General features: G+C 51.3%; 2 protein-coding genes across 2 annotated transcripts in view; one reads left to right on the top strand and one right to left on the bottom strand.

Annotated features, from left to right (window-relative positions):
• H2AX (H2A.X variant histone) overlaps window positions 1-1,289 on the top strand; it is a 1,622-nt gene extending 333 nt beyond the window's left edge. Inside the window, exon 2 of the mRNA XM_006152324.3 lies at window positions 3-1,289. Coding sequence (XP_006152386.1) covers window positions 3-248 — 246 coding nt within the window. The 3' untranslated portion in view covers window positions 249-1,289. The remainder of the gene's footprint in view (window positions 1-2) is intronic.
• Window positions 1,290-1,811: 522 nt separating this feature from the next.
• Window positions 1,812-13,705, bottom strand: HMBS (hydroxymethylbilane synthase). Its single transcript, XM_006152302.3, is given in 13 exon segments — window positions 1,812-2,333; window positions 2,435-2,488; window positions 2,697-2,816; window positions 3,399-3,437; window positions 3,674-3,787; window positions 5,064-5,139; window positions 5,263-5,340; window positions 5,555-5,632; window positions 6,013-6,068; window positions 6,151-6,200; window positions 6,539-6,611; window positions 6,909-6,962; window positions 13,498-13,705. Coding segments are annotated over 13 exon segments (1,089 nt in total). The 5' UTR covers window positions 13,531-13,705; the 3' UTR covers window positions 1,812-2,069.

Genomic DNA, 13,705 nt, shown 5'->3' with positions numbered 1-13,705 from the left:
AGATCCTGGAGCTGGCGGGCAACGCGGCCCGCGACAACAAGAAGACGAGGATCATCCCCCGCCACTTGCAGCTGGCCATCCGCAACGACGAGGAGCTCAACAAGCTGCTGGGCGGCGTGACGATCGCCCAGGGAGGCGTCCTGCCCAACATCCAGGCCGTGCTGCTGCCCAAGAAGACCAGCGCCACCGTGGGGCCGAAGGCGCCCGCCGGCGGCAAGAAGGCGACCCAGGCCTCTCAGGAGTACTGAGGGGCGCCCGCGCCCGGCCGCCCAGCCCTTGCCATGCCACCACAAAGGCCCTTTTAAGGGCCACCACCGCCCTCACGGAAAGAGCTGCGCCTCGGCGTGCTGCGGAGCGGGCGGGCCGCGGCGCCCGGCTTCCCCCTCTCTCCCTTACTCTCGCGCGCCCCCTCCGCCGGCCGGTCTCCCACCTCCGTGCCTTCCCCTCCCCCGCGTCCGCACGGTCTGCGGCGTCGGCCCCGGGCCCGCGGCTCTTCCGGCCTTCACCTCTGATACCTTGCGTGGTGTTCCTCGGGCGCCCTCCTAGGGGCCACCTTGGCGCGGAGGGCTGCGGGACGGGGCTTGGGGGGGCTAGAAGCGCAGCACTTGGCCCGTCTCGGTGCTCGTGACTCAGCCGCCCCAGCCTTGGAATTGCGGATGGGCTGCGGTGAGGCTGCAGCACCTTCTGGAAGACCTGCTCTGACGTAGGGCTCAGGTGGGCAGCCAAGGCCGGGAGGCCGGCGGGCCTGAAGGTGAGTCCCTTGGCGGCAGCTGCAGCCTGGTGTCACTTCTCAAGCTTGGTGCTTAGCCCAGGATTTCTAACGTGACTGTCTCCAGGCTTTGGGGAGAATTCCATCAGTTATTTTGGTCTGGTTCCCCCTATCGCTGCCACGTCTTAGGCCTTTCGCATCAGATCTTCATTGATAGGCCTCTGGCGTGACCAGGACAACACACGGTAATCTGAATGTTCCTCCAGAGATGACTGCCTAGAAGTTTTGGGAAGGACAAAGGCCTCCGTTTGGTTTCAGGCTGTGGACTGCAGTTATTTGTGCTGAAACAGACTGGCAGCCAGGCCTGTTGGGCCTCCCCACTCTGCCCCATTACCCTTCAATTCAGCAATCCAAGCGCCTAGATACCAGCACAAGTCAGTTAATCCCTGTCAGAACTGAGCCTCTGTTGGCTTCTGAACTGGACTTTTGCAGCTAACCCATCCAAGACAAGGACCTTCAGTATTGGGGGGGTTTCAGATGGACTACTTTTGTTTATTAAAGGATTGTTTTTTTAAATGAAGTGTCTGTTTTCATTTTGCAAGAGCTGTGGGATTGATGACTTAATATGCTTTCCTGAGGGATGGGACCAACTGTCTTAATACTGAAAAAGGGACAGGTCACAGGGTTTCTGGTTTTTTGTTTTTTTTTTTTTTTTTTTTTTGGTGTTGGGGGGGGGTGGTAGGGTGTGTGCATACAGGAGAAGGAAAGTGAGAAAGCACCTCCCAGAAGGGATGGCCATGTCACCATTCCTTACCCTGGGATTGTGGACACATGTCCAGTGTTTTTCAAGCCACTGGGCCCAGGACTTAAACCATGAGTTTGGCCATGTGGGTCCAGCCACCTTAGCTGTCATACCTTGAGCTGGCACCAAGCCATAAGATTTTAAGATTACAGCTCATTTGCTTTCTTGGTGTCCCCTGGGGGAATTATTCTGTTTGAAGCAGAAAACAAAGAGGTGCTAGAACTCTGAATGGATCCCAGCCTCAAGTCAGGATTAAAGAGTTTTATGTTCATATTTTCCTTTAACCCCACCAAAACAAAATAACACCTTCAGAATTGGTTTATTATACAGCTGGTCACATCCAAAGGTTGTGACCTGGGACTTTTTCTCTAAAAAGATGAAGCCCCCACCTACTGAGGAAGCAAGGTAGTCACTAAGGCCTCAAGGGTGAAGCAAGTCCCTGGAAGTTTCAGATCCTGCAGTTCGATCTTCTGGGATAATCACTCCCCAGTTAGTACTGAGGGCAGGGATGAAGGCACTGGACAGCAGCCATCTAGGCACTCGTGTCCCACAGACCACTTAGCGGGCATCATTAAGCTGCCGTGCGACATCCAGAATGTTCTTGGCTCCTTTGTTCAACAACAAATTGGCTAGGGTGATGCCCAGGTTCTCAGCAGCCAACTGGGCTCCTCGTGGAATGTTTCGGGCAGTGATGCCTACCAGCTGTGGATCGTCCTCGGGGCCATCCTCTTGCTGGATGAGAGAGAGGTGGGATTTGTTGAGAAGGCACGATTCTAAGTCTTATTTACTGCCCCACCCCCCACCCCCACCTAAAACAGTTGCCTTAGCATGTTCTCAAAGGGACTGCTTAGAAACCTGGGATATGCAGGGATAAATGCTGGTCCTTTTCCCCCCCACCCTCCCGCCCGTTCTTCCCTGCTTACTTGCCCATCCTTCATAGCTGTATGGACTGCTACTGGCACACTGCAGCCTCCTTCCTGCAATGAGAAGATGTGAGCTCCAAAGGCCCTTACCACCATCCTGTGACCAGTCCTCAGAGATACACAGAGCTCTGAGGACATACCTGAAAAGGCAACTGGGGGCCCAGACTTGGGTCTTCTCCATATACAACATTCAACAAGAATGAATTATCATGGCATTAATTTGCGGAACCCCACCCCTCCATAGGCGGAGCACAGGTCCTACCAGGTGTCTCAGGAAGGCCCTTTCAGCGATGCAGCGAAGCAGAGTCTCAGGATCATGCAACACACCCACCAGATCCAAGATGTCCTGGTCTTTAGCTCGGACTTCGACGCCCAGGGCCCCCTGATGCAGAAACAGCTTAAGATATCAGGCTTGATTGTTCCCCCAACCAATGGAGCTGAAGATGGGAACCATCTCTCCATTTGGCTCAGTGACATCCCAAGGTCTGTCCCTTCCTGAGATATTTTTTTTTAAAAGAATTATTTATTCAAGGGGCCGGCAGGTGGCATGGTGGTTAAGGGTGCTGGACTCCCACATGGCCGATTGTGGTTCAAGTCCTGGACCTGGTGGCTTGCTTTCTCACTTTCTCACTCTGTCCCTCTCTGTTCAAATTAAAATACATAAATGAATTAATTAATAAAAAGAAAAAATAATAATTATTTATTCATTTATTTTAATTTGACCAGACACACACACACACACACACACACACACAGAAAGTGAGAAAGCAGCCACCAGGTCTGGGACATGAACTGTACTTGGCCATGTGGGAGTACCCAGCACCTTAACCACCATGCTGCCTGCTGGTCCCCCTCCCTGAGAATTTTATTCTGGGGGAAACAGATACAGAAGGTTGGGAGACCAGGTTCCTCACTGAGAACAAAGGGAAGGGGTACATGGTGTGGCTTCCCTGGTGGAACATACCTGGCCCACAGCATACATGCACTCCTCAGGGCGCAAGATCTGTGGTGGAAAGAGCAGGCAGTCAGAGAATAGAGACAGAGGTGCCTAAGGCCCCAGTAGGCCTTCCTTATCATCTAGAAGGCCTGGGTAGGAACAGGGAGTCTGGCCTCTGATTCACAATCTTCCCAGACTGAGCCTCATTGCCGGCTTTTACTGTTAAAGGTGGGATGGACGAGAAGAGAATACAGACTGGAGGGAGGTGCAGACCAACTAAGGAGGGGATGACATGGTCCTACCTGCCCCACTCGGTTCTGCCAGCCCATGCGCTGCAGGCCGGCTGTGGCCAGGATGATGGCGCTGAACTCCTGCTGTTCGTCCAGCTTCCGAAGTCGGGTGTTGAGGTTTCCACGCTGTGGAGAGATGCTAAGGACCACGAGTAGTGGGCAATCCGGAGCCTTGTGTGTAGATCCCTCTGCCTGAGGCTGTCTTTCCCTCTCCCTCAGGCTGACTTCTACTCATCATCCGGTTCTCAGCTTCATGGTAACAGCTAACACTTACATCATACTTACTATACGCCAGACACGGTTCTAAAGCGCTTTCCATATGTTCACTCTTTTCATTTTCACAGCAACTCTATGAGGGACATATTATTCTCGTTTTACAGATGAGGACAATGACAGGGAAGTTAAATACACTGTCCAAGGTTACTAGACCTCTGAGAAGCCTTCCCTGACCCCAAGTCTGTGTTCAGATGTTCCAGCTAGAAGCTGCCAGAGAACTCCCTACTTTGCTCACCAGAGCACGTAACACATTATTTTTTTAATTTGTTGCATGAGACATATTGCGTATTTATTGTAAAAAGTCACACAATATAGTAGCATATAAAATAAAAATAGGGCCTGGCCCTGTGCCCTACTAGTTAAGGGAGCTGGATCTCACATGGGTGACCTTTCAAATCCTGGCCCCAACACCTTGAAAAACACCAGGCAAACGTGTGTATATCGACATCCCATTCGGGGGTGCTTCACCCCGCCGCCCCCGTCTCTCTCTAGCAAATGCATGTACCCTCTAGCAACTAAGAAAGAAAGAGGGACCAGCAGTTAGTGTAATGGCTGTGTTGCTGAACTCCCATGTAGTCAACCACGGTTCAAGTCCCAGTCCCGGAGGCTTAAACTCAAGCCAGGTGCGTGTGTGTGCATGCCCAAGATCCCAAGAGGAGAATGGAGGAGAAGGAATTGCAGTGTGGCCATACCCCCCCGGGGGCGGGGTGATTTCTCGCTTTCTGTCTCTTTGTCTCTCTCTGTTTTTCTGGCGAGCACATGCGCTCTATAGCAAAAACTTCTCCAAAAATAAAGAAACTGTCCATGCCACCCCCACAAAGTAATCACTGTTCAGTATCACTCTGTATCATTGGTGTTCACCTCAGTCCCCTGACTAAAACATAAGCTATCCCAAAGCAAAGACGATGATTATCTTGCTCATTATCTCCAGTGCCAGGCACTTGTCTGCAACTAAGGAAACATGAAGAGATTGTGAATGGATGGATGAATGGGTGAGAAGATGGACAGACAGCTGCTGGCCCATGGGCCCTCCGTCTGGAAGCCCCTTCCACACTTGGAACTCCCAGGGCCTGCTGGACCTTGTCTTCCTCCTTGGCTGCTGCTCCTCCCTCTTCTAAAAGGATACAATACTCTTGAACTCCAGATGTGGGAACTTTCTCTGCAGCTGAGCCGCTCTCCGCAGGGAGCTAGTTCCCACCACGCTGCTCGGAGACACGAGACAGGGTTTAACATGAGATTTTACAGAAGGCAGCCACTGGGCCTTCCTCCTCCTCCCATCCCTCAATCTCCATATCCCACCAGGTGCCCTTCCAGGCCCCACTCACCTCCTCTCTGGCAAGGTTTCTAAGGTCTTCCCAACAAATTTTGGGTGAAAAACAACAGCATCATAAGGGTTCTCCCTCCTGGGTGAGGAGGAAAGGTAATAGCATGAGGGAGAGATTTCAGTTCAGGGCCCTCTGTTCTTCCTCCACAGTCAGCAAACGCCTTCTCTGAGTTTTCTGCCATTGCTCAGGGCTAGGGAGACAGCCCTGGGGGCAAGGGCTGTGTCCCACAGGGAAGAGCAAAGGTTCAGCTGATGCCTGGGCTCTACACGGACCTCCCTTGCAGGACTCTTACTTGCAGATGGCACCAATGGTGAAGCCAGGAGGAAGCACGGTGGGCAGGTCCTTTAGGGAGTGAACAACCAGATCCACTCTAGAGATGAGAGAGAGGCTAGGAGAAGGGGACTGAACAGCCAGCCCCCACCTCATCCCCACTCATCCTTGCACCTGCTTCAGGGGTGGAGCCTGGGGCAGTCCAGGAATCAGGCCTTCCTGAGACTCAGGGCCCTGAGACCTGCTCTCCTCCCACCCTCCCTCTATCTCCACTCCCCCAGGCAATCTTGCATTCCAGGCAGCCAGATGGCTCAGAATGAGGGCACTCTGTTTTTATGAAGCCAGGAAAAAAACACCTACAAGCCCCCTCCAGTCTATCTGAGGGTTTCCAGCCAGCAACCAAGCTGATATCTGGGTCTGCAGCACACTGGGGTCCCAGCAAGAGACTGGGAGGGCGCCAGCTCCCTCGTCCTCACTTACTCATTCCTCTCCAAGGCGTGCTCTAGCTCCTTGGTAAACAGGCTCTTCTCTCCGATCTGCCAGGCAAGAAAGAGTCTCAGAGTAAATCTCCTCAGGGCAGGAAAGACGGGGGACAAGGGTTGGGGAAGACATTGTTACCTTAGAGAGTGCAGTATCAAGAATCCGGTCCCCTGTAGTGGACATGGCAACTGAGGAGAGAGTGCATCAACCATCATTGATGAGCCCCCACTGTGCTAAGATCATGGTGGGAACAGACGGGCCCATCCTGTCCTCTGGGAAGGGGCAACCTGACTGGAAGACCAGACATACCCAGAGCAGACCCAAGCAGAAGACATTAAATGCCAGGCTAGGCAGTCAGAGCTGGCAGTTTTCAGAGAAGGCAAGAGCCTGCCAAACCGCAAGTAGCCAAGAGGGGATCTCAGAGGTGGTGGGACCAGGCTTTGGCCACAAGCAAAGCCAGAAAGGTGCTCTCTATTCTAAGGGCACTGGCTTCTCATTAGCTTCCATTCCTTTCCAGAAAACTCACTGATTTCAAACTGCAGGCCAGGATACAAGGTTTTCAGCGTTGCCACCACGCTGTCCGTCTGTATGCGAGCCAGCTGCGGGCAGAGATGTCTCTTAGTCCTGATCACCCCCCCCCTCCTTCGCCATTGCCCTGAACTCAGGCCCTCATAGGTCAGGGAGATCGGGAAGGACCAAAATTCTCACATGTCAGTGGGAGGTGAGTTCTGTGCACCCAACAGCTTCCCCAGTCCAGGGACTCTGTCTCTCCCAGAGTGCAATCGGCCATTCTCCCCGGGATTTAACCTGCAGCCACCCCATCCTGTCTGTACTGAGAACTACCTGTTGGTGTGAGCTCCTGAACCCTTGGCAAACCACCCCCTTCCCGCACTCACCTGGCTCTTACGAGTACCCACTCGAATCACTCTCATCTTTGGACTGTTTTCTTCCTGCAAAGAAAAGTCCCCAGGTCACAGTCCCCTCTGTTCCTCAACACCTCATCCAAGAATCAGCATGACTGGCTTGGGAGAGAGAAACCTCAGGCCCTAGCCTATGGGCAGCTGAGCCTCCAGGAGGGAAAATACCCCAAGACAATTCTCATTGCCTTCTTTGGTACCTCTGCCCTCCTCAGGGATCCAGAGCAGCAGAGACAAGAGAGGAGTGATCGCAGGACCTCTCGCTGCTGTTGTGCTGCTGCTGCTGCTGCTGTCGCAGGGACCAGGACACTGAGTCCTGCAGCACAGCCTGGCCCAGGCAGCTCTGAGGGAGTGCTGCACACAGCCAGGTGGGTAAAGAGATAGGCCCATCAGCCTGGCCGCAGGGAGGGTGGGGCCTGCAGCTTGCAGGGGCAGGGCAGCCAGGGTCACACAGAGGGATATCCGCTGAGTCACTGGTGGACAGGCTCACCATCCACAACACATCAGGCCCTTTAGAAAACTTCAGTGCCACCCAGATGCCAAAGCTCCCCATAGCTACCACGCTGAGGTTTCCTTAATCTGGTTAGAAGCACATGTAAAGGACTAGAGGGCTGGGCCAGCCCCACAGCCTAGTGGTAAGGGAGCCAGATCCCATACAGCCAAACATGGTTCAAATCCTGGCCCTGGCAGCATTGAAAAATGCATGAGGGCCAGTGGGTGGCATGGTGGTTAAGGTGGCTGGATCCCACAGAGCTGACTGCAGTCTGTCTTAGACCCAGAAACTTGAAAAACATTGGGTGTGTGTGCATGTGTGTGTACCTCAAATCCCAAAAGATGGGAGAGAATGGAGAAGGGATTGCAGTGGGACCATTCCCCATGAGGGGTGCTTTCTCACTTTCTCTTACTCTGCCCTTCTCTCTGTCTCTCTCCAGCGAGCACGTATGCTCTCTGGCAACTTTTTTTTTTTTTCAAAGGGAAGAAAAACACATGAGGGGACCAGCTAAGGTGTGTGTTAGCTAAGGTGCTGGGTTCCACATGGCCAACTGTGCAGCTAGCATGCCAAAACCAACATCTTGAAAAACATGCCAAGGGAACCAGCAGTTAGCATAATGGCTATGTCGCTGGACTCCCACGTAGTCGACCGCGGTTCGCATCCTGGACCCAGTGGCTTAAAACTCACGCCGGGTGCGTGTGCATGCGTGCCCAAGATCCTGAGAGGAGAATGGAGGAGAAGGGATTGTGGCGTGACCATCCCCTCTGGGGGGTGATTTCTCGCTTTCTGTCTCTATGTCTCTCTCTGTATCCCTTCACACAGCACTTAAGTAAAAACCTCTCAAAAAAAAAAAAAAACATGCCAAGCATGTGTACATGTGTGTCCAAAATCCCAACAGGAGAATGGAGAAGGGATTGCAGCGTAGCCATCCCTTCTGGAGGGTGAATTTTCACTTTCTCCCTCTCTCTCTCTCTCCCTGGCAAGCATATGCACCCTATAGCAAACAACAATAACAAAAAAATTAAGTTGATTTTTAAAAAATATTTATTTCATTTTATTTATTTATTACTGTTATTTTAATTTGACCAGAGGGAGAGAGAATGGAAAGCAAGAAAGCAAGCCACCAGGTCAGGGACTTGAACCGCAATTAGCCATGTCAGAGTCCAGTGCCTTAACTACCACACCACCTGCCAGCCCTATTAGCTGATTTCTTATTAGAAAGAAAAGGAACCAGCAGATGGAGTAATGATTATGTCGCTAGACTTCCATGTAGTCAACCATGGTTCTAGTCCCGGACCCAGTGGCTTAAAACTCACACCAGGTGCATGTGCATATGTGCCTAAAATCCTGACAGGAGAATGGAGGAAAAGGGATTGCAGCATGGTCATTCCCTAGGGGGGTGATTTCTTGCTTTCTGTCTCTCCAGCAGGCGCTCATGCCCTGTAGCAAAAACATCTCTCCGAAAAACAAAAACAAACAAAAAAGAACAATAAGGTGTGTGTGGTTGTGTGCCCCAAATCCTGAACAAAGAAATGGAAGAGAAGGGATTGCAGCATGACCTCTCCCTCACCACCCCGGAGGGTACTTTCCCCCTTTCCTCTCTCTCTGTCTCTCTGGTGAGTGGACATGCTCTTTGACAATTACATAAATTAATTAAATAATGACCTGGGGTCAACAGATCTGATGTACTGTCCTGTTCCGCCTCTTGGCTAGGTGACCTTGGGCACAGCATCCCACTAGGACCTGTTTGTTCATCTAAAAAGTGACATGAGATGGGGACAGATGGTGGAAAGCAGCAAAATGCAACATGCTATGAGACAATCCCACATGGGAAGGTTCCTAGTTCAGGTCTGGAGACACCCATGAGTCTGTGGGGTATGAGCTTGCCCATGATCTAGGGCTGGCTGAAGGCCGTGGTATCAAAACCCTGTTGGGAGTGTTGTCTTTCTGTCTCCCTCCTTCATGGAAGAAATAAATCAGTAAACTTCAGAAAAATGAAATGAAGGATAGCAGGCAGCATACAGGTTAAAGTGCTAGATCCTACATTGAAGGCTGTGCACCTCGAGTTCTGGACCCTGCAGCTTGAAAACTGTGCCAGGCGGGGCCGCCAGATGACGTGGTAGTAAAGGGTGCTACACTCCCACATGGCAGTGGGGGAGTGTAGTCCAAGTCCCAGTCCTGGTGGCTTGCTTTCTCACTCCCCCTCCCCTCTCTTTCACTCTGTTCCTCTCTGGTCAAATTAAACAAATAAATGAATTTAAGTTAATTTAATAATTCTTTAAAAAAAAAAAAAAAAGAAAAGAAAAGAAAATTATGCCAGGCATATTTGTGTGCATGCCCAAAATCCTGAGAAGAAAATGGAGGAGACAAAAATGTGGTGTGGCTATCTCTCTCCTTCCTCTCTCTCTCTCTCTCTCTCTCTGGAGAGCACACACACCCTATCGCAAAACCTGAAAAAACAAGAAATAGTCTGGACTCAAATTTCTTCTGTCTCAAATGTCCTTAAGACTGGGAGGCCAAGCTGCCTAACACTCTTTAACCTACATGCTGTCTCCAGTTCCATCGGCAAGGAAATTCCAAGATACCAGAGCCAGGCCAGGAAATCAAAGGGATAGGCCTCTTTCTCCCATCAGGGTACATTGGACAAAGGTCTTCAGTGCCACGCAGGTAGGACTGGCTTCTTCAGCCTTAGACAGTGGTCTTATTTTCCTCATTCCTTTTTTTCTTTTCTTTTTTTTTAGATTTTTGTCATAGGGCATGCCATGTTCTTGCCAGAGAGAAACAGAAAGATAATGAAAGTGGGGGCTGGCAGATGGGGTGGTGGCTAAAGGTGCTGGTCTCCCACATGGCCAACCACCGCCAGATGGGGTGGTGGCTAAAGGTGCTGGTCTCCCACATGGCTGACCACAGTTCAAGTCCTGGACCTAGTATCTTGCTTTCTCACTTTCTCTCTTTGGTCAAATTAAAAATAAACAAATACATGAATAAAGTTAAACAAAATAATTCTTTTTAAAAAAGAGAAAGAAAGAAAGAAAGAAAGAAAGAAAGAAAGAAAGAAAGAAAGAAAGAAAGAAAGAAAGAAAGAAAGGGAAAATGAGAAATCTCTCCCCAGTGGAGGATGGCCACCCTGCAATCCCTTCTCGAACTCCATTCTCCTCCTGGGATTTTAGGCATGCACGCATACACACCCAGATTGTTTTTCAAGCCTCTGGGTCCAGGACTTGACTCACATGCAGATTCAGCCATGTGGGACCCAGCGTCTTAACCACCACACCACCAGCTGGCCCGAGAGGGGTCTTATTTCTTTCTGCACCAGACAAAAGCCACCGTAGATACTGTCAGCTTTCTCTGTTTTGGAATCTTCATCTTATGGAGTTCTTTTGCAACCAGATACTTGGAGTTTCTTTGACTGAAGAAAGTGACAGCTTTCTGCTCCAGGGCTGTTCCATTGTGATGACTCCCCTAATAAGAGACCCTTTGCTGATTAGGCTAGGCTGGAAATGCTAACCATGGTCACAAACATTCCCTGCCATAGGAGATCACAAAAAGAATTCTAAGGTCCCAGAATTGCTACATACAATCCCTTAAATTCACTGACAGAATATTCAGCACAGAATATTCAGGTCAAAATGTCCCATTAAGAAATAAGTATTTGGGAACCAGCAGTTAGCGTAATGGCTATGTCGCTGGATTCCCACGTAGTCGACCGCGGTTCGTGTCCCGGACCCGGTGGCTTAAAACTCACGCCGGGCGCGTGTGCATGCGTGCCCAAGATCCCAAGAGGAGAATGGAGGAGAAGGGATTGTGGCGTGACCATCCCCCCTCGGGGGTGATTTTTCGCTTTCTGTCTCTATGTCTCTCTCTGTCTGTCTGGTGAGCGTACGCGCCCTACAGTGAAAAAAAAAAAAAAAGAAAAGAAATAAGTATTTGGACCAGCAGGTGGCGTGGTAGTTAAGGCACTGGACTCCCACATGGCCAACTGCGGTTCGAGTCCCGGACCTGGTGGCTTGCCTTCTCACTTTCCCTCTCTCTCTCTCTGTTTCTCTCTGGTCAAATTAAAATAAATAAATGAATAAATAAAACTAAATAAATAATTGTTTAAAAAAAGAAAGAAAGAGGGAGCAGCAGGTGGCATGGTGGTTAAGTTGCTGGACACTCCCATATGGCCGACCACGGTTCAAGTCTCGGACCTGGTGGCTTCCTTTCTCACTTTCCCGCTCTCTCTCTCTGTGTCTTTGGTCAAACTAAAATAAAATGAAAGGAATAAATAAAATTAAAATAAGTAATTCTTTAAAAAAGAAAGAAAGAAAGAAAGAAAGAAGTATTTGGGGCTGACTCCGTGGCCTGGTAGTTAAGGTAGCTGGATCCCACATGGCTGACTCCCTGGTTCGAGTCCTGGACCCGGCAGTTTGAAAAACACAGCAAGCACATGGGTGTATACCCAAAATCCCAAAAGGAGGAAGAGATGAAAAAGAAGGAAGAGATGCAAAAGAAGGATTGCAGCATGACCCTGTTGAACTGGGGAGAGGGAGTTGCTTTCTTCTCTTCCTTTCCCTCTCTCTGGCAAATGCACTACCCTCTAGCAACAATAACAAAAGTAGCTGGGCTGGGAACCAGCAGTTGGTGTAATGGCTATGTCGCTGGACTCCCACATAGTCGACCGCGGTTCGTGTCCCGGACCCGGTGGCTTAAAACTCACGCTGGGCGAGTGTGCGTGTGTGCCCAAGATCCCAAGAGGAGAATGGAGGAGAAGGGATTGCGGCATGGCCATCCCCCCTGGGGGGTGATTTCTCGCTTTCTGTCTCTCTGTCTCTGTCTGGCGAGCGCACGTGCCCTATAGCAAAAACCTCTCAAAAAAAAAAAAAGTAGCTGGGCCTGTCCATGGCCTAGAGGTTAAGGAAGCTGGACTGTCCATGGCCAACAGAATAGTTCACATCCCGGTCTAGGAAGCTTGAAAAACACGCCATCACGTGCGCTTGAGTGTCCCAAATCCCCACAGGATGGACAAATGGAAGAGAAGGGACTGCCATTTGACCACACCCCATTGGGGGCGTTTTTTTCTCTTTCTCTCTTTCTCTCTCTCTCTCTCTCCCCCTCTCCCTCTCCCTCTCCACCTCTCTCTGGAAAGTACGCATGCTCTCTTGGGAAAAAAAAAAAGTCTTGAGCTAGGACTGCTTTGCACACTGTCTTCACAAGAATCCTATCAGGTAGGCAGGACAGGCATCTTGGGACCGTGTTACAGAAGCAGAGTCGGGCTCTGAGAAATGCAGTGACTTGCCCAGGGTTACACAGGTCGAGCAGGTGTTCGACATGCTCCCGCTCCAGTGCTCTGGGATGTCAGTAAAAGAATCCGCATTCCTTCCCGTGGGCCAAACCCAGCCGATAAGAAGCGGCCCTCTCCTTATCTCAGGCTGGTTGTGGGCTTAGCTCCGGGCTTAGCCTATACGCAAACCCTCAGTTTAAAAGAACTGCTGGGGCCAGACGTGGCCCGGAGCTGTGCAGGCAGGCTAGGAACAGGAAGACCCACGGAGGCCCGCCATCCACAGCAGTACTTCAGTCTGGTCTGGGGACTTGAGAGTCGGCGAGGGGTGGTGACCGCTATAATGGGAAAGGAGAGAAGGAACACTTCCCAGATGTCTGCGTGCATTTTGGAGACCTGAGGACAAGCTCTCCGCTCTGAAGCAGAAGCGGGATGTCATCTCAAGGTGGCCGAATCGACATCCGCCGGCCCCGTCTCATGGGAAAGAATCCCGTCAGTGTAGTCCAGCTTTCCTGGCTGGAGAATTAAATCGAGAGCCACGCATCCCGGACCACGCGGGAATCCTACGCACAGGCCCGAGGGTTGGAGGTACCACTTCTGTCTATAATCCCACTTAAACTCGCTTCCCGGTTCACTGATTTCCCGTCCTAGTAGCCCAATCTAGCTACTGGCCCTTTAAAAACGATTCAACTAAAGGGTACCAAATGACGGATGTCTGTTCCGACCAATAGGCGACGGAGCACGGCAACCTGGGGCCAATCGTTGCACCGCTCGCCCAGACCCCGAAGTGTGCGGCTCACCGGCTCAGGACTCACCGCGGCTGGGGCTGCTTTGCCGTTACCAGACATGGCTGCGCTCGGGGGCGAGGCCGGGGGCGCTGCCGAGGTCCCCCGCAGGCCCCGGGAGCCTGAGGCTCCGGCCGGCGGGGCCGGAGCCACTTAGGGCTTTGAGCTCGTCCTCCAGCTTCAGACTCAGGGATCTGCAGAGGGTCTAGCGTCACTTCCGGAGCCCTCCTTCGGAGGG

The sequence above is a fragment of the Tupaia chinensis genome, unplaced genomic scaffold (genome assembly GCF_000334495.1).
Source record: "Tupaia chinensis unplaced genomic scaffold, TupChi_1.0 Scaffold000348_1, whole genome shotgun sequence".
Classification (NCBI taxonomy): Eukaryota; Metazoa; Chordata; class Mammalia; order Scandentia; family Tupaiidae; genus Tupaia; species Tupaia belangeri.
The sequence above is the reverse complement of the archived record's forward strand: the minus strand, read 5'-3'. Positions and strand labels throughout refer to the sequence as shown.